This window comes from Silurus meridionalis, chromosome 17, assembly GCF_014805685.1.
Source record: "Silurus meridionalis isolate SWU-2019-XX chromosome 17, ASM1480568v1, whole genome shotgun sequence".
Lineage (NCBI taxonomy): Eukaryota > Metazoa > Chordata > Actinopteri > Siluriformes > Siluridae > Silurus > Silurus meridionalis.
Window position 1 is genome coordinate 20367100 of NC_060900.1, and position 23117 is coordinate 20390216.

The window sequence follows — 23117 nt, forward strand, 5'->3', positions numbered from 1 at the left end:
ATCACAAGGTATCTCTAAGATTCCCCTTCCAGAATTGAATTACGTAGGATCAGGCTCCTCTAAAGAGTTTTCTATTTTACTACCTGTTAATCATAATGTGTTTTATTATCAGTAGCACTGGACTTTGGATCAATAGATTTATTGTATTTATTTAAATACAATTTTCACCATACTGATGACACACACACACACACACACACACACACACACACACACACACTGTATTGTTTAAAGATTTATAATCACACTCTTGATGTTACCCAAATGAGGATGGGTTCCCCTTTTGAGTCTGGTTCCTTTCACGGTTTCTTCCTCATAACATCTAAGGGAGATTTTCCCTAACACAGTCACCATGGCTGCTCATCAGATATAAATACACATCTTCACCTTACCTCTTAAATTCTGTAAAGCTGCTATGAGACAATGTATGTTGGGAAAAGCGCTATAGAAATAAACTTGACTTGACTTGACACACACACACACACACACACACACACACACACACACACACACACACACACACACACACACACACACATACCTTGTCCGTCTGATAAAAGTAAGTGAAATTTAAATCAAACAGTTGGAGAACTATTTTGCAACTGATTAGGTTATTTGACAACAGGTCAGTAAGATGATTGTGTATTAATAGTGTATGTTATAGAGGCAGAAGTAAAGATGTGCAGAATTATGTTTCTCAACCTAAAATTGCAAAACCATGTTATAGGTAAATATAGGTAAAATCTTCTCAGGGTCAAAGCTTATTTACAATCTACAGAGGCTATGTGGAAAGCTGTTCCGTGGTCAGATGAATTGAAATGTATATATTTTTGAGAAAACATGGACACCATGCCCTCCGGACTGAAGAGAAGAGGGACTTTCTGACTGGTTATCAGTGCTCAGTCCAAAAAGTCGCATCTCTGCTTATAATGAAGTGCATTAGTGGCTGTTGAATTGGCAGCTTGCACATTTGCCATTAGACATTAGAAAACGTCTTTTTCAGGGATGGCCGTGCATATTTTAGCTGCATATTGCATCTATTACAATAGCATGACTTCATAGTAAAGAGTCAACATGCTGAACTGGAATGCCTGCAGAATAGACCTTTCACCACCTGTCTGTCTGTCTGCCTGTCTGCCTGTCTGTCTGTCTGCCTGTCTAACTGCTCAGAATATTTAAGATAAATAGGGCCGTTGCTGCCATAGGATGCACAATTGATATGGAAATTAGAATCCTTTTTGAAAATAAATGCCGGTCTTGGTTGCCAAGTTTAGTTGTATCAATCTCAACTGTAAAAAAAAAATATTAAAAATAAAATAAAACAAAATAAATTATTTACTAGAAAGTACAACAACGTGTACATTTGAAATTGTCAATAACACCTAAAATTAAGAGAAAATTAGAACTGTTCTAACTCAATCAAAAACAATACATTAAAAGTGTGCCTACGAGAGTTCTGAAAAATCCAAATCTGGCAACGCAGCTGTTGGCTTCAGACATGGGGTTGCCAAATCGCGCTAAATACAAACAAGAAGTACATGGCATGAGCAATAGGCTGAAACAGCTTGGAAATCATTTTGTCGAACTTCGATTGTGTGTGTGTGTGTGTGTGTGTGTGTGGCAGATGGCCACGCGCTGATGTCAGAACTTGTCAGATGGTGAGGAGACGCGGGTTTAAATGTGAAATCTGTTGTCTAGCCCCTCTGTCCGTTACAGCCGTTTGTTCCTACGATCATCAAGATCTCTTCTTGATCCTCTACAATTTCTTGGGGAATAAAAGTTTATAACTAGTATCATAAACGTTACTTGTCTGTGGACTGCGTTTCAGGGTAAGTGCTCTTTTTAAAATTAAAGAAAGTCATTTGGCAATTACAAGTGATGCACTAAAGAGCTCCAATTTTCCATCAAATGACCCTCAAGTGCAGTAAAGTTGTTGTAGGTCTGGAATCTAAAAAAGCTCAAACAAATCTCAAACAAATAGAAGGTTAGAAGTAAAGTACTAAAATATTTGGAAGTAAAATAGTTGTTATTATTATAAAAGTTATTTATTTTTTACATTTATTATTACATTTATTATGATTAATATTATCAGTTATTATCTATTATTATTATTATTATTATTATTATAATACTATTAGTAGTAGTTAACACTTTCTAGTTGTAATTCAGTCTCAGTGACATTTATTCAGTTACATTTATTTGCTCTTTTGCACAATATTTTGTTTACATTTTTGCTACTGTTCACTTCGTCTCGTTATAACAGGTTTACTAGCAGAGCTATTTTGTATTTTGTGTATTTGTCTTGCACTGTCTTGTGTTGTCTTTGCACTGTTTGCACCCGGTTGCACACATGCACTTTATGTGGTGAGGACACTTACTAGTCTTTGGCCCTCTGTTTTTCTGTTTTTGTGATTTGTTGTTTATGTTGTTTTATGTAGCATCAGGGTTCTGGAGGAACGTTGTTTCATTTCACTGTGTACTGCGTCAGCTATATATGGTTGAAATGACAATAAAAAGCTTCTTGACTTCTTGACATTTCCACGGGATAATATTTTCAATCATCAGTAAACCCTGTTGTAACCCTCAAGGTTTTCGAAATGCATTCTAATCACTGAACAGCACCTGAACACCTTGACAATATGACCATTATTGATATTGTGATCAGTTATGTATATTAAATAAGCTGGCATATTTCTAAAATTTCATTGCGCCTTTTAATAGTGGAGTGGTAGCTCCAGTGGTTAAGGTGCTGGATTACTGATCGGAAGGTCGGCGGTTCAAGCCCTGGTATCGCCAAGCTGCCACTCTTGGGCCCCTGAGCAAGGCCCTTAACCCCATTGTGCTCCAGGGGCACCGTATCATGGCTGACCCTGCGCTCTGACCCCAGCTTCCAAGCAAAACTGGGATATGCGAAGAACAAATTTCACTGTGCTGTAATGTATATGTGACAAATAAAGGCTATTCTATTCTAATATTTCTTCCTTTACAGCAGCTGATTTGATGGCAACACACTGCACTTGAAATATATAGTGTTAAAGTTCTCTTTTTATGCATAATGATTCTTTTCGTAAATGTTTTTCATCGAAAAAACAATACATTTTTTTGTAGACATACTGTAAATCATAACATTTGCACTTCCAGCTTATATATCATGGTACATATTGTGTTTGTAGAAATGACAGTCGCGATATATCTACTCATAACGTACCTTAACAGTGTCTAGATTTTAAGTTATTAACATTTCCAAAACAATATTAAGGTTGTATTTAACCTCAATAAATCTTAATGAATTTAAGGGTATAATTAAATCGTTTTAGGTTTCATTCATTACTATTAAGTTCAAGTATTTAATTTGAATCACTTGAATAGTTCCTAGTTTGATTAAAACTGCTGCTTGATTCCAATGGAATTTTCAAAACGACAGGCTTCTATTAAACCTGTGATTAACGTTTATTAAACTTGAATTTTAAGGACTACAAGTCTACAAATGGATTGAAGGATGTTAACCTCGGAAAATGTTTCTGGCAATATTACATTTGCATTCCACTAAAATACCTGAAGAAAAACAAAAGACATTTACAAGACACAGTCGGTAGAGTTTGCCTTCTTTGACTTGTTCTCTTATAGTGTGGTTAACACACTGTAGTTCAGATGAAAATGGAAATTGCTGCACCTTTATGCACCCATGACAAACAGCACTTTTGCTAATTTAAGTGCCTTATGCACTGTTGGAGTGTTTCTGTGTTAAACACAGTAGTCTTACAGCAACGTGTGCAAAAGGGTCTGTGTAGCCTTCTTCAGTTTTTATGGTGGCTTTAAGTCCATTCGCTGAGCCCATGCGGAGGCGACAGGAAACCCTATTAGTGTGGAGCTGTAGTGTAGTTGATTCTTGTGGTCGTCAAGTTACAAAGTTAACTGTTAAGCGAAACTTTCACTTCTACAAGCTGTTTGAAAGCGTTGCAAGAAGGCCTTCCTGAGAAGATCTCACAAAACACAGTGCTTGATCTTCACTAAGTGTAGTTAGCACTAAAGTTGTCAGCGTGTGGTGTTGTCAAATGAGTAAAAAAAAAATGTTGGTCATGAACACTTTTGTTTATGTTTGAGGATAAGGAAAAAAGCACTGTATAATATGGAGGTGGATTAGTGATGCTTTTGTTTTATGTTCAGTGGTTCTTGGGCTCTTGATGCCACTATAAATTCTGCTAAGGATATTTTAACTCTAAATTTAAAGATTATTTAAAATGAGAATCGTCTTCACTGCATTTGAACCCTACTGAAAACATGGGTTCTAAACTGAAGAAGGACCTCAAAATAAATAAACCTAACAGTGGCAAGTCATGCATTTGGTACCTGGGCCTTCAGTGGGGACTTACCTGACTTAATCCACCTCTTAATACCACCATATCATGTCGCAATTATAGAAACCATCATTACAATACAAAAACGCGATATAACAACGCGTGGCATTACAGAGAGAGAGGCATTTCACATATTGAGGGTGAATACCATTTTACTAAAGCAAGAAACCCAAACCTCTACACTACAACCACAACGTATATAATCTGGAGCAGTTCAGAATCAATATTTGTCTGATAACATGACAAAAACATAATAAAATTTAAAAATAATACAACCTACTCACCAGAGATGCAAAATAATTATTTACCCTGGGCAGATTAGATTGACATGGCAGCACATAGAGGCTGAAATCTGATTGGACAAAAAATCGAACATCCACATACACGTACTGGAAGCAGATCAGCCAAGAGAAACACTATGAAATTTAGAGAATAAACTGTTGGGAATAAATTAATACAATTTCATGGAACAAATATTAGAATTTTGGTTGTAAATGTGGGTCAGTGGTTCTGATAGTGTTTAGACCAGCAGAGAAGGCTTTGCTGGCCCTGACTGCCCACCACTGAAACCTAATAACATAACAGGTCATTTTTTGTGATTTGGCCTCGTTTCCTGTTGGTCTAGTGGTTAGGATTCGGTGCTCTCACCGCCGCGGCCCGGGTTCAATCTCCGGTCAAGGAAACAACCCCAGCCATTAGGGTTGCACAAGCCAGTGCACTTCTACTGCCGGTCCCAAGCCCAGATAAATGGGGAGGGTTGCGTTAGGAAGGGCATCCAGCGTAAAACATGTGCCAAATCGAACATGTAGATCTCGAATACAGATGATCCGCTGTGGCAGCCCCTAATGGGAGAAGCTGAAAGGAAGTTTTAGTTTTAGCCTGCGCTCTGTCTGTTTTAACCACTACCTCTAACATGATAATCCACTATGTCACAAAACCAAAGACATCTCAAATTGGTTTCATGAACATGTCAGAGACCAGTGTTCTTCACTGGCATTCCCAATCAATGTATCTGTACTATTAAAGTGCGCCTGAAAAACAGGCAGTAATTTTATGATACAATCATGCAAACGTACCAGAATCTTATAGGAATGTTTCCTAAATATTGTGTATTTCTTGCCATAAGGAACTGAGGTTGTTTTGAGAGCAAAGTGAGGCTCTTCCCTGTATTAGTATAGTGTTCCTAAAAGAGCTACTATAACACCAGTATTAATGTGTTGATCATAAATCATTCCAATTGAGGAGTTTGTTTCTCCAAAATATTTATAATTTCTGCGCAATACCGAATGGTCAATATCTTAAAGAAATGATAAAGGAGAGTTATTGATTAACTCATCATTATTAATAGTTGGGATGGCAAAAGCAGAAGGAACTGATGAAAAAGACTGTAGAAGTGTGGTTTCCTGCTGAGATAGTTGTGTCTACATGTGGTTCTACGTGTGTTTTTAGAGGATCGGGTAGAAGCGAGACATCAGCATGCACGCACACACTCTGCTGGCCTCTTCTGCTTTTGTGCAGTTTCATCCCCAAACAGAGCATTTCTAAAAGATGTAACCATGGCAGGGAATGCCTTGGCAACCATAGGAAGAATGTGCACAATGTGCCTTGTGGGATTATATAATGATTTATGTGCTTGGAGAAATTACAAATAAAAGCCTGTTACCTTTTAAACATTTCACATGATGTATGATTTTAAATATGACTGAACACTACTTCTATTCTGTCAAAAATTGTTGTTAAAGCTGGAAAGAAAATGCAAATCTGAAGTTGAGTGCAGATGTTATTCTATTATTTCTTCTATGTTCTTCTATTTAAACGTTTTTTCTGCAATATAGAATTCCTTAATATTTTTGCAATTTAGTCTTAACCAGTAGTCTTATATTAGCAAGGCTAAAGGTTTCAACTGTTTTTGTAGTTATTTTATCTGAATGTGATCCATTAAGGTATACCTTTCATTTTGTCATATTTTATTTATTAAAAGGTCTAATTTTGAGGTGTCATAGGAGTTTTATTACTATCCAATGACAAAAGAAAATATTGATTTTATTGAGGTTTAGAGGGAATTTTCAATTATAACTTTTATGAAAGAGACACAGAGATAAGAGAGTGGAAATGTACCTACCTTTAGTTATTTGGCTAAAGTCATGTGGCTGTCTTTATTTATATCATATATCATTATAAATTTATATCATAGAAATAACATGATGATAGTTTTCTTGTTAACCTTTTGATTGTTATCTTGTTTCTTGTTAACATTTTGATTAATTTCTTGATAAACACATCTGGAACATTTTATAATGAGCATCTGTAAAAACCATTATAAGATGCGTTTTGGATTCAGAACAACAGTTTCTAAATATAAATGACTAAATTTAGCACTCAGGCCTAGTAGATGGAAGTCATGGGCATGATGAATTCTTACAATGTTATTTTAATCAAGCTATTTCTAGCTATATCTCGATACCAAAATAGAATTCCCGCTTATAGTATTAGTATTTGTAAAAGCATTAAGGAGAGGTGGGGCGTCTGACTCAAGCTTTCTTGGATATACAGTGTGTCAGATCCTTAGAACAGAATGGAGAGTGCAATCCTTGAGTGCTGAGAAAGTAAGGAATATTTATTTTGCACATAATGCTTATATTATGTCATTTGCGATTATAATTGGTTAAACAGGAATGTGTTAATTAGCTTTGTACAATGTAAGATGTATAGGTTTCTCTTTTCTTTCTTTTATTAACTGCATCATTTGTAATCTCTAGTTTCATGTTTACTATTTAAGATACATCCAGGCAAAGACAAGACAAATTCCATTTCGGATAAATTTGTAATATTATAAATTATCATTTATAGGAGTTAAGCAAGTATTTTGAAATTTGATGTACAATATAGTGGCCTTTGGAATTACTGGCCCCCTTAATAAAGATAAGGATAATGAAATATAAATGAATTCAGAATTTATATTCAATTCAATATGTTCAATGTTCAGCTTTGTTCTGATTATCGTTAGAACCACTTTTATAAAATAATAGTTTTTTTAGATTAATACATTGTATTCTAAAATATTGACAAAACATGACAAATTGACATTCTTTAAAAAGCGTAGATAGTTGTTGAACTTTACAAATTAAGAGATCATCAAAACAGACATAAAAAGCATTAAAAAATGAGTTTGAAAAGAAAAATCTATTATTTAAATACTATTCAGTGTACCTGTGTGTTTGTACAAAATAACTTTAAATAATAATTTTATGACGTTTGACTGAAATTTTAGTGAGCATTGTAAAAGATATTGTTTCATACTCTGTTTTCAGTTCTTAAACTAACTTAAATTAACTAATTACATATTTATAAAAAATAAAAAACTAACAATTCTATGAATGTTTTAATTTTTTTATTAGGATTATAACACAATATTGTTCTTGATACGCAAGTATTCTTATCTGTACTTATCCCTCATCCTGTTCTAACAGCCAGTTAAAGACCAATCTATCCTGATGATGCAAAACTTGATTTTAGAACGTACACACTATAAATGAAGCTGTTTCTCATTTGTTTGAAATAAAGCAGATAGCCATATGTGCAGAACAATGAGACACTGAAGCAGAGCTCACTTCCTAAACCTGCATCCTGTGTTAGGGTAAAGAAAGTTAGTTGAAGGCAGTACAGACAGAAAGACATGGTAATAGAAGGTGGGGCAGGAATCCTGCTTCCCTCAGACTTGCCATAAGGGAAACATAAGAGAGGGGAGAAAGGTTACAGGTGTTTCCAGAGCTCATAAATATTGCAGTCAATTTCATTTGTTTAGAGTTTAAGTGGAACACGACAAAGATTGAAATGAATTCTAACAAAGTTTCATGAATGATTGGAATTTCTTTCTATTTCCAGGCTTTTTACCCTATTGGTATATAAGGCTCTGAACATGGAAATATACAGGAAATCCATTCATGAGAAGCTTAACATGGTCTGAAAAGCCATTTTGAAACAGGAAATGTTTATTCACATGATCACTGTTCTCTGGGTTTTTGGCTCGTGGTTGAAATATATGCCTCAGTCATCCCTAATAAAACACTTCCTGGCAGTGTATCTGAATGTTGACACTCTCCTTTGCTTTTTTCAGGTACTTTGGATCTCCAGATGTGCATGTGGATTACGGTTGTGCGGCTAAAATATGCACTCTTTGTAGAAATGTATAAGAAGGACATGTATACATTCGCTGTGAGAGGCTAATTCTCAACAGACAGTGAACTCTTGAGCCAGAATGGCAGACCTCTCTATATTGATGACAAAGGAGGTGATGCCTACACCGGAGACAACACACAGCTGTGTTCTGGAGGTCAGGAAGAAGAACGAGGTCATTCCTTCAGTAGCCTGCACTGTATGCTTTATGCTGGGGATTATCTACTGCTTTTGTGGTAAGTATGTTCTCAGATAATAATCTGAGCTCCAATTACTAACTCTGTGGAGTTTCACATGTTCTTCCCTCATTGGTTTCTAACAGGTACTAACAGGCAAACTCTGGCAGTTGTTTTTTAAATAACAATGGCAACCTAATTAAAATTTACTGTATCTGAAAATCCCATTCAGAATATTTTATGAGTTTTGCTTTCATCTAATGTTTTATTTTAACCTTGAATTTTTTTACACCTAACCCTCCATATGAAAAGATTAATCTAAGAAAATGTACCCAATTATTTTTTATTCCTTTGTAGAAAATAAATTATTTGAAAGTATCTATTGAAATTATGCATTGAAAACATCAACTCTACCCAGACATTTGGTTTTATATAATTTTCCTGCTCAGAATTCCCTCTTTATTGATGAGCTTTCATATTATTTGTATGTGCATGAGGACTGGAAAAATGTACAATGCTGCTAATTTGCACAAGTTGGATGTATACAGATGTTTATGGAATTGGCAATTTAAATCCAAATGTTTTGTTAATATTTACAAGGAAATGTTACAAATATTCTGAATTGTGTTGTGCATTCAAATATTTTTTGTTAACCATTCTAATTAACCTGCATGTCTTTATGACTCTCGGGTTACCAGATGTTTAGATATACACTATATTTCCAAAAGTATTGGGTCACCTTGTCTTAAGTATCTTATGTGATTTTTAAGCATTGGACTCCACATTTAGTCCCAATTTGCTATTATAATTCCACTACTCTTCTGGGAAGATGTTCCACTAGATTTTGGAGTGTGCTCATGGATATTTGTGTTCATTATCCACAAGGGTATTAGAAAAGGCAGCTACTGATTTAGGTGAGGATTCCTGGGGTTCAATCAGTGTTCCAGTTCAACCCAAAGGTGTTCAGAAGGGATGAGATCAGAGCTTTATAGCAGGCCACTCAAGATCTTTCTCTCCAAAGCATGTAAACCAGATCTTCAAGGAGCTCAATTTGTGTACAGGGGCATTGCCATGCTGGAACAGGTTTGGGTTTCCAAGTTCAAGTGAATGCAAAAGTTTATTAAAGCGCATCTAAAGACGTCCTATACAATTGTGTGCCTCCAGCTTTGTGGTAACAGGTGGAAAAGAACAACATATAGCAGGAAAGGTCAGGTGTCCCAATACTTTTGGAAATACAGTGTATATGGGATGTTTTTAAATAGTTTTTTCCATGGCTTACCTTAACACCAGACTTGTCTCTTAGTAAGCATTTAATATTACAGCTGTAGTATAGAACAACAGTGAGCAAATTTGACACTGTGATTTTGTATTAAAAAAGAGCACAAATTGCAGCATCATCACAAGTTGTTACAGCATCAATTAGAAGTTAAAGTGTAATTTTTCACATAAAACACCTTGCTGTTTTAACAATTGTTTCTTTTAAAAGTTATAATGAGCACAGGCAGATGTAAGGTTGCTTTGCAATTAGTCACAGCATCTGCTGAGGGTTTTATAAATCCAGGGAAATGTAGTGTGTGACAGTTACAATAAAAAAAATTACAGACTCTTATTATTACTGTAATACATACTGTTATTACAGACTCAGCGTGGATGTCTTGAGGTGGTGCTTTCACCAACAAAGTACTGATCATAATAACCACGCAAATACTTTACACAGTTGGAAGCCATGCTCGGCTTCCTTACTGTGTGCCGTGTTGACTACCGCCCATTGTGGACCCTGACTTTTTTTATAGATCACGCTTCCTGTTTTTTTGGCCCTCTTCTGGTTTTTAAACAGTATCTGAAGAAGGGGAAATTTGAGGACGTCATTTTACACTCTCACGAAATATTTTTCCCAATCACAGACAGAACAATGTCTGGTTTATTTTCATGGGCTAAATTAGTTTCTTTGTGCAAAAAATACAAAAATGTGCCCAAAAATATAAGCAACATGATCGGAATTAAAAAGATCAAAATTCTTTGCTGGTACAATTCTATATGGTGACCATTAGTAAGAGACAAAAAATGCCTATTGATGTACTCGTAAGAGAAAGTCATTATATAGTGGTGTTTACTGGTATTTGGCTGAGTTAATGCTGAGCAAATGGTAATTTACCTTCTATGACATGTCTCATCCATGTTTCCAGGTTACCGCTGTTTTAAATTAGTGATGTTCCTGTCTGGGCTTGCATTTGGGACTGGCATAGGCTACCTGCTATGTCTCCGCGAACAGTTACTGGACTCACCACTGGATGCTGAGACACGGGCAGGCATCTCTCTAGGCATTGGCTTACTGGGAGGATTGGTGAGCATACTGGTGCGCTGTGTGGGCCTGTTCCTCACTGGTCTTCACTTGGGCCTGCTGCTCTCCATCACCGCTCTGCTGGCAGCAGAACCTTATTACCCCATCCTCAGTCCTGTGTGGGTGCCTGCAGGAACAGTACTTGGAACCAGCGTGTTCTTCGCTGTGCTGACACTCTGCTGGCAGAGAAGCATGACTATGGCAGCTACAGCGACACTTGGTGCTGCCATCATCATGACATGTATGGATTACTGCATGGAGACACCGATGCTGGTGTGGAGGGCGTATGTGGGGCTTCAGAGTAACCAGGAGAAAATGCAGTGCTGGTACAGCTGGGTGATGTTGGGCATCTGGGTTGGGATAGCGGTTCTGGGAAACCTAGTGCAGCGTAAATTTACTGGCAAAGGAATGTCACACACGGAAGGTAAGCTGACGACGGCGGTCATGTGTTTTGAAATTTAGCCGTAAATTGTTGTTTGATGAAGCAAACTGCAACGGAAATTTAGCAAACTACAATTATATATATATATATATATATATATATATATATATATATATATATATATATATATATATATATATATATAAAATAAAATATTAAGAACTCTGAATTTTTTTAAGAGCTGGACATTGTTAGCCTTTGCAAAAAAAAAAAAGTTGAGCAAAATTTAACTTTATGCAAATTTAAATTGACTTGATGCCTGGCTTGGGAATGAAGACAGTAAAGTGCAAGTAATCCGTGAGACAGAGCTGGTAACCGTCCTGTTCTTTCATTTTTGCTGCATCCTTTGTGATATGATGCATATATACATTGCTAAATCTTAGATATACAAACACTCTCCCTCCTTTCTGGGGAAAAAAAAACTGATTTTCTGACAGAAGTGGAAAGTGATTTGCGCTACTCACGGATAAAAGTCACTATGGCAAACAAATAAAAAAAAATTAAAAATGTTGTGACCTACAGACAAACAGTAGTAAAAGCTATAAGCTATAGTAAATAAAGCTATAGGGGCTAAGCAGCTCTGTTTCACCTTGACTGCAGCCGTATTTCCAGTCTGGTAAAATGTAAACAGAAACCAGCAATATCCACTGCATAACAACATTGTGCATTTTTAAAAGATATAGGTCTATGATAAATAAATCTTAAATAAATGTTTTCTAAAAATTTAGATGGACCATAATTATATGTTTTGGAGACAGGTGAGAGAGGTTGGATTAAGATTGGACATCTGCGGAGGAGGGACATGGGGTATATCGGTAGGAGAATGCTGAAGAAGGAGCCGTCAGGAAGGAGGAAAAGAGGAAGGCCAATAAGGTTTATAGATGTGGTGAGGAAAGACATGCAGGTGGTTGATTTAAAAAAGGCAGATGTAGAGGACAGGGGGGTATGAAGATGGAGGATCTGCGGTGGTGACCCCTAACATGAGCAGCCGAAAGATTTAATTAGATTAGATTAGATTAGATTCAACTTTATTGTCATTGTGCAAGGTACATGTACAGAACCAATAAAATGCAGTTAGCATCTAAACAGAAGTGCATTAATGGCCAATTTACAATAAATAATAGTGTGATGAATAGGGCATGAAGAATTTGATGATAAACGTATTATTGTAAACCATCAAACTGCCAAATCTGATGGTGTCATTACATTATTTTAACAGCTTAGCTCAGACAGTAGTTTTGCTGAATTGCAAATCACAGTTCTATATTTATGTCTGCTTTTTTTATACTTTTAATTATAAACTTAAATAGAAAGAATGAGAGCGGCAGGTGAACAGAGTTCAAGGGATATATTATATACACGTGTTCATATGTACTGTGTAAAGGACACGATTAAATTAACTCTACATTTAAAAAAATCTTCACTGAAAATTAGTAGACAGCCTTAAATGAAATGAAAATTGTATAACATTTGTGAGAATTCCTTTGCTTTATTATAATTAATCAAATATTTGTATGAGTGTGTGTCGGGAAAAGGTGCATCAGTAAAGGGGGACTTCAGTACAATTATTAGAAAACGTTTAAGTACAAGGTTCAGTATACAGCTGTGTTATCTGTGTTGCTTATTATCCTAAAGTGTAACCTGCAGGGTGAAAAAACATACTAAATTGACAAAAGACTCAGGTGAACATGTGAGATTTCACTGTAAGTGTATGTGGATCATCAGGACTCATTCTTCAGGTGGATGTACAGTGATTTGGTTTTGCATAGCTGCTTGTATTGCATGTTTGCTGTCATAGATATGTTATTTCTGTTATGTAGATTATGTCATGATTATTTGACAATTTTCTAGTTCCTCAAATTTTAGTCATGTCCCCCCCACCCCACCACAAAAACATAAAGTATTATCTGTTGGAAAGGTCAAACTAGTAACAGCATGCAATGATTAAGAATGAAAACAATTGGAAATTTATATTTCACATATCAAATACACAAAAAGTGTGTAAAACTATGTGAGAATTTGTCAGAAGGAGCAATGTGAAAAAGAGAGCCAGCATTATCCAGATTGTTTTTAAAGAATAATGATGTGATATTTTATGCCTCCCCTTCAGTTACAAGTAGTTGTCAGCTCTTTTAACAAGAAATTAGTGTACACAGTTCTATGTGTGAAGCACCACTCATCCCCTCGTATTGTGCTCGGCTTGACAAGCCGCCTGAAGTAGACACGTGTGTGTTCCTGAGCTGTCTGAGCATTAGATAAATTGTAAACTTTGTTCTAGTATGTATGCTTTTCTCTATTTAAGGATGATTGGCGGTTCTGAATTTATAACGTATCAAAAAATGTGTTTGTGTGAGGTTGATTTAAAGGTGATTTAAATTGCACGAGGAAATGCACAAATTTCTAGGTTTAAACATTTAGTATCAGGTTCGGACTTTTTGTCAGCTCTCTGCTAAGCTTGAGCGAGTGACCGACTAACTAACTGATTAAGTGACTGACAGTCTGAGTGAGTAATGTAGGAGAGCCAAAAAAGACATACAAACCAGATCCATGAGGTCAGGTTTACTCTAGTAATTGTTCTTAATCAGCATTAATGCACACTTTAACCCTTTTTGTTTTTCCCACTGTGGCAGTAATAGCGAGTGGCAAACAAAAGCAACTCCAACTGATGAAGATCAGACAGGTGGATGCACACCGGCGTCCAGACGGAAAAAATCGCCGCAGGCCTCCACTCCTCAAACGATACGCCGGAGACGTGCTCGCCCCGGTAATCAGCATCCCATTGTTTTACATGTTTACACAAAATTATGGGTATATTTTCAGGGCACACAGTTTAAACTGTAAGGGTTTTGCAGGAAACAGTAGGCTGTTGTAATGTTTTGAGGGGTTAGGCTAAACAGAACCCTGGGGAGACCTCAGAAAGTGTGGCTTAGCATGTACACTACTAATCTGTAATGACATTAAGTGAAATAAAATATACAATACTGTATTACAACAGAAAGTCAGGTTGCAGGTTTATAAAATCTAATATAAATTTGCAGTTTTTTACATTGTCATTTTAACATTAATTAGTCACTACTACTTTTGACAGCAAAATGGGCCGTAAGTCAAAGGTGCATTATGCAAAGCTGTATTATATTTAACAAAAAAATCACTCTCAATTATAATTGAATAATATTTTGAAATAAATATTGTTGAAAACATTACACTGCTTAAATGATTTTTGAGTTCACTGAAACGTAATAAAACGCAGTTTACTGAAAACAGAAACAATCCCTCTCATTCAAACTATTTAAGCTAAAAGCAGTACAGCCACAATAATGTTATATGTAATAATGATGTAATATTAGTGACCTCTTATAAGAGACATCATGCTGTCTCTCTCTTTTTAATTTTTTCCAAAGTGGGCTGCAGCTGAACTAACAAACTCAGGATATTATGTAGGGGATAGTCAGTTTAATTCTCAGTTTACACTTATTCAAGTTCAAGTTCATCAGACTAAATGTCAGATCACATAGGGAGGTGCTGGAAAAGGTTCTGTATCTTAAAACCAACACAAAATTACAGAAATGAAAACAGAAATAAAGATTTTTTTCTTATTTCCTATAGCTTGGGGTGCCAAATCAAACGTTATCACGAGGTCATTCATTCTCAGCACATTTGAATAGGCATTTTATCGGATAATATTCAACTACTGCCCTCTGTTGGTCAATTATTTCAATACATTGCTACTGACTACTGTATACAGTGTACTGGCAATAAGGTTGCCAGTAATATCTGCCTTACTGTTTTTTTTGCCTGTTAAACATAAAATCTGTACATTTTCCTTGGTGTAAATAAAAACAGAAACCTTAAGAACTGTAATAAATGTATATATATATATTTAATAGTTTCAAATATATACAGTAAGTGTAGAGTTTGTTCAAAACAAACCAATCAGAAAGTATAAATAATTATTTTTTTAAAAATGATAGCATACAGATTTAAATTGATCAAAGGTTGATTGGAATGAAAAAAAAAAAAAAAAAAAATGTGGTGAAATACATTGTAAAATTATAGCACAAGAAGGTAAGACTACTAATTGTTTATAGCAAATATAAGTCCAGAGGCATTGCGTGAGAAAAAAAACTATTAATAGTATTGTAAAGAAATGAAAACTGTGTAAAACAATAATAAAAAAAAAAAACATTATCTTTTCTGTGTTGTTGGTACAGAGCTACCTGGCAAACCTACGCGAGAGGCAGATGAGCACAGGTTCATCTGTGAGCAGTCTGAGCACCGTCTACCACACCATGATCGACTTTGACTTTGAGACAGGATCCATGGTGCCGCTCACCACCTCCTCACCTGCAGTGATCAGGGTGTGAATGAACTCAGAAGTGCATACACATGCACACTCTTGAGATGATGATTCAATAGAGTTCAGTGCCAGATGAAATAAACAGACTGGATGCTTCAAAGAGAGTGTGTTGACTACATGGACTGAGTTACCAACTAATAGTCATCTGAGTCTACTGAACACTAGATCTTCTAAAGACTTCAGTTAAAGCACGATGATTAAAACAACAAATAGTCAAAAACGCGAATTCTTATTAGCAATAAGTAATAGTTGGCACTAATTTGCATAAAAGTCAAATAAGTAACCAAACATTTTAGCCTTCTCTCATGGTTATTTTTGTTCTATTATTCAACTGTGTTTTTTAATGAATTGAATTGGATCTAGTTCCCAAAAAAAATAGTAAATAATTGGTGATTAAAATCACAGTGAGCCTGACTGGGATAAAGCATGAACTAGTAGTACAGTAGATTAATGATTAAATGAAGTAAGCATGTAGTTTAAGGGAAGTAGCCATGAGTTCAAATCCCAACACCACCAAGCTACAGCTGCTAAGCTCTTTAAAGTAAGGCCCTTACCCGCTTAGTTTTATAATAGAGATCATTGTAAGTCAGTCCTGATAAGGTTGTTTGCCAGATGCCATAAATGTACATGTAGTGTAGGGCTACACAAGCAACACACTGTTATCAATTATGCTCCACTGTTAATCTACATGGCCTTTTGTCCAAAAAGCTTAATATTTGACTGCCTTAGTTGGGGTCTGACTGCCAGTCCTGATGCATGCCACAGAGGACGGTTTCACACCTATGAGTCCAAATCAAGGCAGAATTTATACTTTCGGTTAATTTGCTCTCGGGTTTTAAATGCACACTGTTCATCGAATCATTGAAGGACATGTAGGACTGAAACTGGAAAATAATGTATGGATTAAACACTGTATAATGGTGAAAGCACCCTAACCCAAATTGTAACTCTAAGGATCTTAATATGCATTCACTATCACAACAGCACAAGTTATATCTCTGACCTCGGCTGTGAATAAGGTGCTTTATGATCACATATATTTGCTCTCTCTCTCTCTCTCTCTCTCTCTCTCTCTCTCTCTCATACACACACTCTTGCTAACTTGGGAACATTTTACATTTACACAACTGCAATTGTATTGACATACAGTGTGTACTACATTAGAACAATCTGTTCGACACACAAATAAAACAGTGCTATTCATATGTTGACCGCCCTGCCCCGTCCTTCAATTATTTTTAGTTTTCAGGTTGTAATGGATTTCCTCCTGAACTAGGTTCCTAAAGGTTTGTTTTGTGAAAGAGAGTAGACTGCTGAAATAGCTAGAATAGTCACATGCACATATTATGCGTCCAATATACTGTGCATCATTAACTAAAATTTTATAGCACTTGTGAGATTCACAGTCACTGGTGGCCTTTTGTGTATATTAAAAACAACTGAGCTTGATTATGTCTATCACTGGTAAGCATTTTTGCTCTGCAAGTACAAACAATTGATAAAGGTGGAATTCAAAACAGGATGTGTTATAATTATCATTTTTAAACAGAATGAGACCTACACTCGTTCCAACACAGAAATCCTGTGTCTAAGATTTGTGCTTGCATTAGTAGAGGAAGGCTCTGGATAAATGGACATAGTAAGTAAATTCAGCACAGAAATTCTTAGTATATTTTCCTATTATAATATAACATAATATTGTATATGTATTTCATGTTCTAAATCTCCGACTCAAAGGGCTTAATGCTAAGTGTAGGTTAAATCATGACTGTTTTGTTGTGTGTGAGTTAGTGGTAGCACTGCATCCAGCGCTCTCTCATGCTTAGTGGGTAAGCCTTCTCGATAATTCCTCTGGGGTTCACACGCCAGTACTGGTCTCCTTTAATAACGTAAATGTGACCATTATTCCAGGTAAATGCTGCATCTGGATTGGATGGCAGCCCTTGGATGAGATTGGAGATGGGTTTAGGAAATTGTTGTAGTTCATCACGGGAGCCCAGTTCATCCCACTGCCAGTAGTCCGAACCCTAAGAAATGAAAAAGCACCTGCAATTATCTAGTAAATTAACTGATTTTGTTTTATTTAAACAACTGGGCCCGATAGTCGTTATTAAATATTTAGTATATGAAACTTTAGGCACTTTAATAGAACAAATCCTACTTTCAATGCAAAATGAATCCATCACTCAACATTTTTTTAATTAATCCTTTACAGTTTAAAAAATCTATTTGCCAACAGAAAAAAAAATGTATTTGCTGCATTCACCTTTGTTATTCAATCCATATTTCCATTTTTTTTCCTAATAATTGAAATCTTTATAATTGAATTTAATCTAATAATATTAAGATATACAATACATATACCTTTTTTTATGTTCCACAAGTACTAAATGTGCTATTAAAGCTAAACAGATTGCTTGGGGCAGTTAATAAAATGCTAAACTGTATAAATAACTCAAAAATTTTCATTATGTTCTTAGCTTAAGTGCATGTTCTGACTGCTTTACCTTGATAAAAATGAGTTTTTTACTGCTATGGGAGTAAAAGGCTGCCTCGATGTTTGGAGGGATAGCAAGCAGTTTGGGATAACCATGGTCCAACTTAAAGCCGGAATACCTCCACACTTTATCACCTGAAAGAAGGGAGGGGGATTTAGTTTAAACAATGACAACTCAAACAAACAGTCAAAGGAAATATTATAGCCTTCATTTTCTTAATTTAATTGCTAATTTTCTTTGTGAATTACTAAATTTGCAACAAAAACAAAATGGGTAAAAATAATTTACTCTGTAACGAAAGTGACTACTAAGTGTCTGAATTTGCTTTGCTGGCCAATCATATTCATTTCTATTAAAAAAAAACAGCCTTTAGGAATGTAATCAAACAAGTCCAAACAGTCAAACGTAAAACAATAAGTAAAAAGTGAGGCTTTACCTTTAAGGAAATAGGACTTGTTGGTTCTTTGTGAATGCACAGCAGCATTTAAATAACCAGGCAGTTCTTTCCACAGGATGCTAATACGTATTGGTGTGTTATAGCCCTCATCTGATATTGTCCATACATACTCTCTGCTGAATGCAAACGTCTTGTGGAACGGCCCTAAACAGAACTTACTTTTAGAATGTATATACAAAATCCCTGCATCCGATTGGCCAAAAGGTGTTGCCATTTTACATTAAAGCACTGGTCAGGAAGTACTTTTTTTATATTAATGCACTTGCTTTAAATAAAAAAAATGTTGTTGTTTTTATACTCTTAGGAATATTTGAAGGGACTTGTATTGTTAATACACAACATAAAACATGAAAAGATTTTTAACCTCAGGAAGGTCTTCAGTAGAGGGCTTTGCATGTTCAGGGTTCTGCTGTGTTGTGGTGTTTTTGGCATATTTTCATGGGTGAGAACAAAGAGGCTGGTGAAGGTTTATAAAAGTTGTAAGCAATTACAGGAACTAACTTGTTTCAAGGATGTTGCATAAGATCAGATAACTATAAACATAATGGTGTCATAAGTTAAGAAATTAAAATTGGACCAAAACACCAAAATAACCCACTTCAGGATGATTACATAACTCCTCTTCACTCTGGGTCAGATAACAAAACCCTAGCATTGAATATTTTCCTATGTGTTTTATTTCTTGCCAGTCAGAATTATGTGCTTTTATAATGTGGATCAAGGACCCCAAGAATGTGTCTTCAGTTTACCATCATTAGCATCTTTTAGTCGTTCACTGGTTAGCATCACGGCATTACTCAGAGAGAGAGAGAGAGAGAGAGAGAGAGAGAGAGAGAGAGAGAGATGTCCCTGCACTACGAAATCATAAAGGAGCCATAAAGGCATTTCAATTTAAATAGAATGCAAGAGTTAGTACACACTAAATTTATATAAGTAATAAATGTGTTTACCCAACATTATAGCATCCAATGAGGCATTGCAAGGATCAGGGGGAGGTGAGGTGGAGCTAATTTCAGGTTGTTCCACTGGTTTTCCTAAAAAGAAAAGACGAAGAAGAAGTCTTCAGATTCCTAGTCCTGCATGTACAGCAAATGTTAGAGCAGAATCTGTGATTTCAGCATTATGCAGCATGTAGGATTGAGCCCCAACCCTGTTCTCACCATACAGTGCCTGGATCCCGTGAATATCATCAGGGTGGAGCTTAAAGTCGTCATGGTATCCAGTATACACAGGGCCCATGACAGCACTGGAATACTGTGAGTGGTCTAAACCCAGAGCGTGACCTATCTCATGAGTTGCTACTATTCGCAGATTTGCTCCGTAGCTTCGGCCCTCAGTCCATAGTTCCTCTGCATCAAAGTGCACTATGCCAGATTCTGGACTTTCAGCATGAGCCAAAACAGCTCCTACAGGAAGAGGACAGGATTTCTACCTGGCAGTGTATTAATAATCATTCCTATCATCTACGCACATTTCCATAGAACATACTGTATATTGTATTGTATTGCATTATCTATAAACATTTAAATAATGCACTTCATGACTCTAACTGCGAGTCATTTTAATTATGTGTACTAAAAATGATTATGGTCAAGACCAAGAGTGGTGCTTCAAGAGAAAATACTCTCACCTGGTCCATCAAATGGCACAGGACAGATATTGTCTCTCTTGTGGAAGGACATTCTGATGTCAGCATTTCCTTCAGTGACCTCATAGAACTGAAGAGGTGCAACATCACTCCAGTACCTGAACGCTGCTTTTATGGCCGCCCGTGTTTGAGCCATTCCCAATCCAGGGGCGTAGTTATAAACACGGTAAGTCAGCTTCTTCTTACGCCAATAACCTGTCACGATACATAGCAGCAATCAAATTCTGTACTGTTTTTTTTATCTGGTGAATTTAGTTTGACAGCTTTTAACAGTAAGCCAAAGATTTTGAAAAAAAAAAAAAGATATTTATACAACAAATAAAACAAATTAATTCCAGATTTGTTCCGGAACATGAACTGTCGTATAAGTTGTCAAATCATTTGGGCATTCATCTCTATCAAGTTCAGAGCTCTGAAATTATTTTGTGACTCACCTAGAATTCGATATTTAAAGTTTTGTTGTTAAAAGGGTCCTGAACACCACAACGTGGCTTTTTCATCATGGCTAGCGTGGCGTTGTCCAAGCTCCCTGTGACTGGTAGGTCTGTCACATTCTGGAATATTCTAATGAAAAGTACGAACAAGAAGAGAGAGACACACACAAAAAACTTCAGTTATTAAAAAAAGGATTCTCTGATTAGTCTTATTGTTGGAATTTGGGAGATTTCTCTCATATGATGAGACTATTCATTACAATGAAACTTTGAAATATTAAATCAGACATCACAATGAACACTTTCTGCACATGACAAAATGTTGCTTTAGGACACTTTTCAATCCTTTTTGGAAAATTAGGTCCAGATCTGTATACCTTCACCTTGAAAAGTAGCGTGATAGAATGGTGTTATAGGATGTATTGACTTTAAACTCACAGTAGTCTACAAACTGCTAATACTAATTGATGTGTGCATTTTAAGCTTGTTAGAAAACATGAGAAGGAGTAAAAAGTATGTTACCTCAGTGCCTCAGTTATTAACTCCAACTGTGATTCTTGCTCTTGAGAAGGAAGAAGTGATGTAGACAAATAGCCATACCGCTTTAAATAGTTCTGAGAAGTGGATATAACATTTTGTAAGATGTCCTTAAAGAGAACAGTTATGCTCTAAAATATCCTCTATTATTTCTGAAACAAAATGAATGAGATGAATGATTCTGTTGACACATGAAATTCAAAAGAACAGCAAATGCTGGTCTTACTGTAGCAAGCTCCAATTCTGCTTGATGGGACACAGTAAACAATGGCATCCAAATCAGCAGCAGAAATGTTATGGCAGGTCCCATATTCAGTGCTTGAAACATCCACATTTCGAAAGAAAACCTTCACGGTTGTTACTCTTCAGGGTCACAAGATTTTCCCTGATATCCTACTGTGCAAATGAGCTGGAAAGGAAGAGCAGTTTAATAAAACACTTGCAAATTGAATTCTGTTACCATAAGCTGTTGAGATCCAGTCCTTGTTTGTGCATGGAGATTTCTCACAGGGCCTAAATCCTGGAGCGGTCTACTAAATCTCTGCTGCTCTCCAGGGAGTATGTTTGCATTTATACCCTTTAACAAGGAAGGCGTTTGGTTTTACCCACTGCGTTTTCCATCACTCAGGAATGTCAAAACCGACTTATTAAATTCCCAAAGAGGGGGGCAACACCATGACAAAGTCTCCCAAAGGCACCAGTGACATTCAAATCTGACAACTGTTATCTGCATACAAGTTCACTTGTCTAATTGCTCTAAACTTCATAAACTTAATACACTTGTGGGAAATGGGATTAAAATGTTTCAGAGGCCAGAAAGATTCTTGAAAATTGTGGTGCTTCAGTTGTATTGACCTCCTTAAAACTTATTTTATTTAACAGTGCCTTCATTAGAGTGCTATAGTTTTTGTAAAAACCTGTGGTTTCGAGCCTCAGACATTCTGTTATAGACATAAATATATTTTACTACATAAAATGTCATAGTATACTGGTGAATAATAAAAATCTGAAATGAATAATTTTATTATAATACATTTATACATGTGAATTTAATTGCTTTAACATAATTAAGTTTATTTCACAGAATTTTGTATTGACCAGCTACACCAGAAAATCTGCAGCTACTTTTTTTTGTTGTTGTTTTACAAGAAAATCTTTTTCATGATCTTGAGAAACATATGTGCAATTCTCAATGCCTATAAAAATATTATGTAATTATATTCATTAATTAAAATAAATATTTAGCAATATAATTAATTAAAATAAGGAATATAGAATGCAGGGGATGTGGTACCCTAGTCGTTAAGGCATTGGACTTTGGAGGGTTGTGGGTTTAAGTTCCAGCCATACCAGGCTGCCACACTTGGGCCCTTAACCCCATGGGTGTACTTCTCCAGTACTCCCACTGCTATGGATGGTCTCAAGCTCGGCTGTAAAAGGAGGAGGGTGGGTGTTGGGCTAGCAACCTGACCCCGTAACAAAGCGGTTACAGAAACGGCAAACCTTGCGACCCAATGCGCCCATTGCGGGAGGACAAATAAAAAATTGAAATTAAATTATATATATATATATATATATATATATCTCAGGTCTGGCATATCAAGATGCTGATTAGACAGCATGATTATTGCACAGGTGTGTTATGCTGGCCACAATAAGAAGCCACTCTAAAATATGCAGTTTTACTGTATTT

At 36.0% G+C, this 23117-nt stretch overlaps 2 protein-coding genes across 3 annotated transcripts; one reads left to right on the top strand and one right to left on the bottom strand.

Annotated features, from left to right (window-relative positions):
* Positions 1–1526: 1526 nt before the first annotated feature.
* Positions 1527–17061, top strand: LOC124399557 (transmembrane protein 198-like). 2 transcript variants are annotated; one of them, XM_046870551.1, is made up of 5 exons: positions 1527–1829; positions 8476–8770; positions 10897–11475; positions 14124–14257; positions 15705–17061. In XM_046870551.1, exons 2-5 carry the CDS (start codon positions 8617–8619, stop codon positions 15855–15857), a joined length of 1020 nt encoding a protein of 339 aa, XP_046726507.1. In that variant the 5' UTR covers positions 1527–1829; positions 8476–8616; the 3' UTR covers positions 15858–17061. The 2 variants fall into 2 exon arrangements, with proteins under 2 accessions (XP_046726507.1, XP_046726508.1); XM_046870552.1 differs by lacking the exon at positions 1527–1829 and adding an exon at positions 6917–6964.
* Positions 17062–17212: 151 nt separating this feature from the next.
* LOC124399556 (matrix metalloproteinase-19-like) lies at positions 17213–21958 on the bottom strand. Its single transcript, XM_046870550.1, is given in 10 exon segments — positions 17213–17877; positions 18358–18482; positions 18785–18949; positions 19756–19839; positions 19966–20211; positions 20436–20648; positions 20888–20908; positions 20911–21017; positions 21410–21501; positions 21651–21958. Coding segments are annotated over 10 exon segments (1401 nt in total). The 5' UTR covers positions 21759–21958; the 3' UTR covers positions 17213–17637.
* Positions 21959–23117: the final 1159 nt, after the last annotated feature.

Coding starts and splice junctions, on each gene's coding strand:
- LOC124399557 (XM_046870551.1), top strand. CDS start 8,617: ATGGCAGACCTCTCTATATTGATGACAAAGGAGGTGATGCCTACACCG. Junction 8,771..10,896: donor GATTATCTACTGCTTTTGTG/GTAAGTATGTTC, acceptor CCATGTTTCCAG/GTTACCGCTGTTTTAAATTA. Junction 11,476..14,123: donor AGGAATGTCACACACGGAAG/GTAAGCTGACGA, acceptor CCACTGTGGCAG/TAATAGCGAGTGGCAAACAA.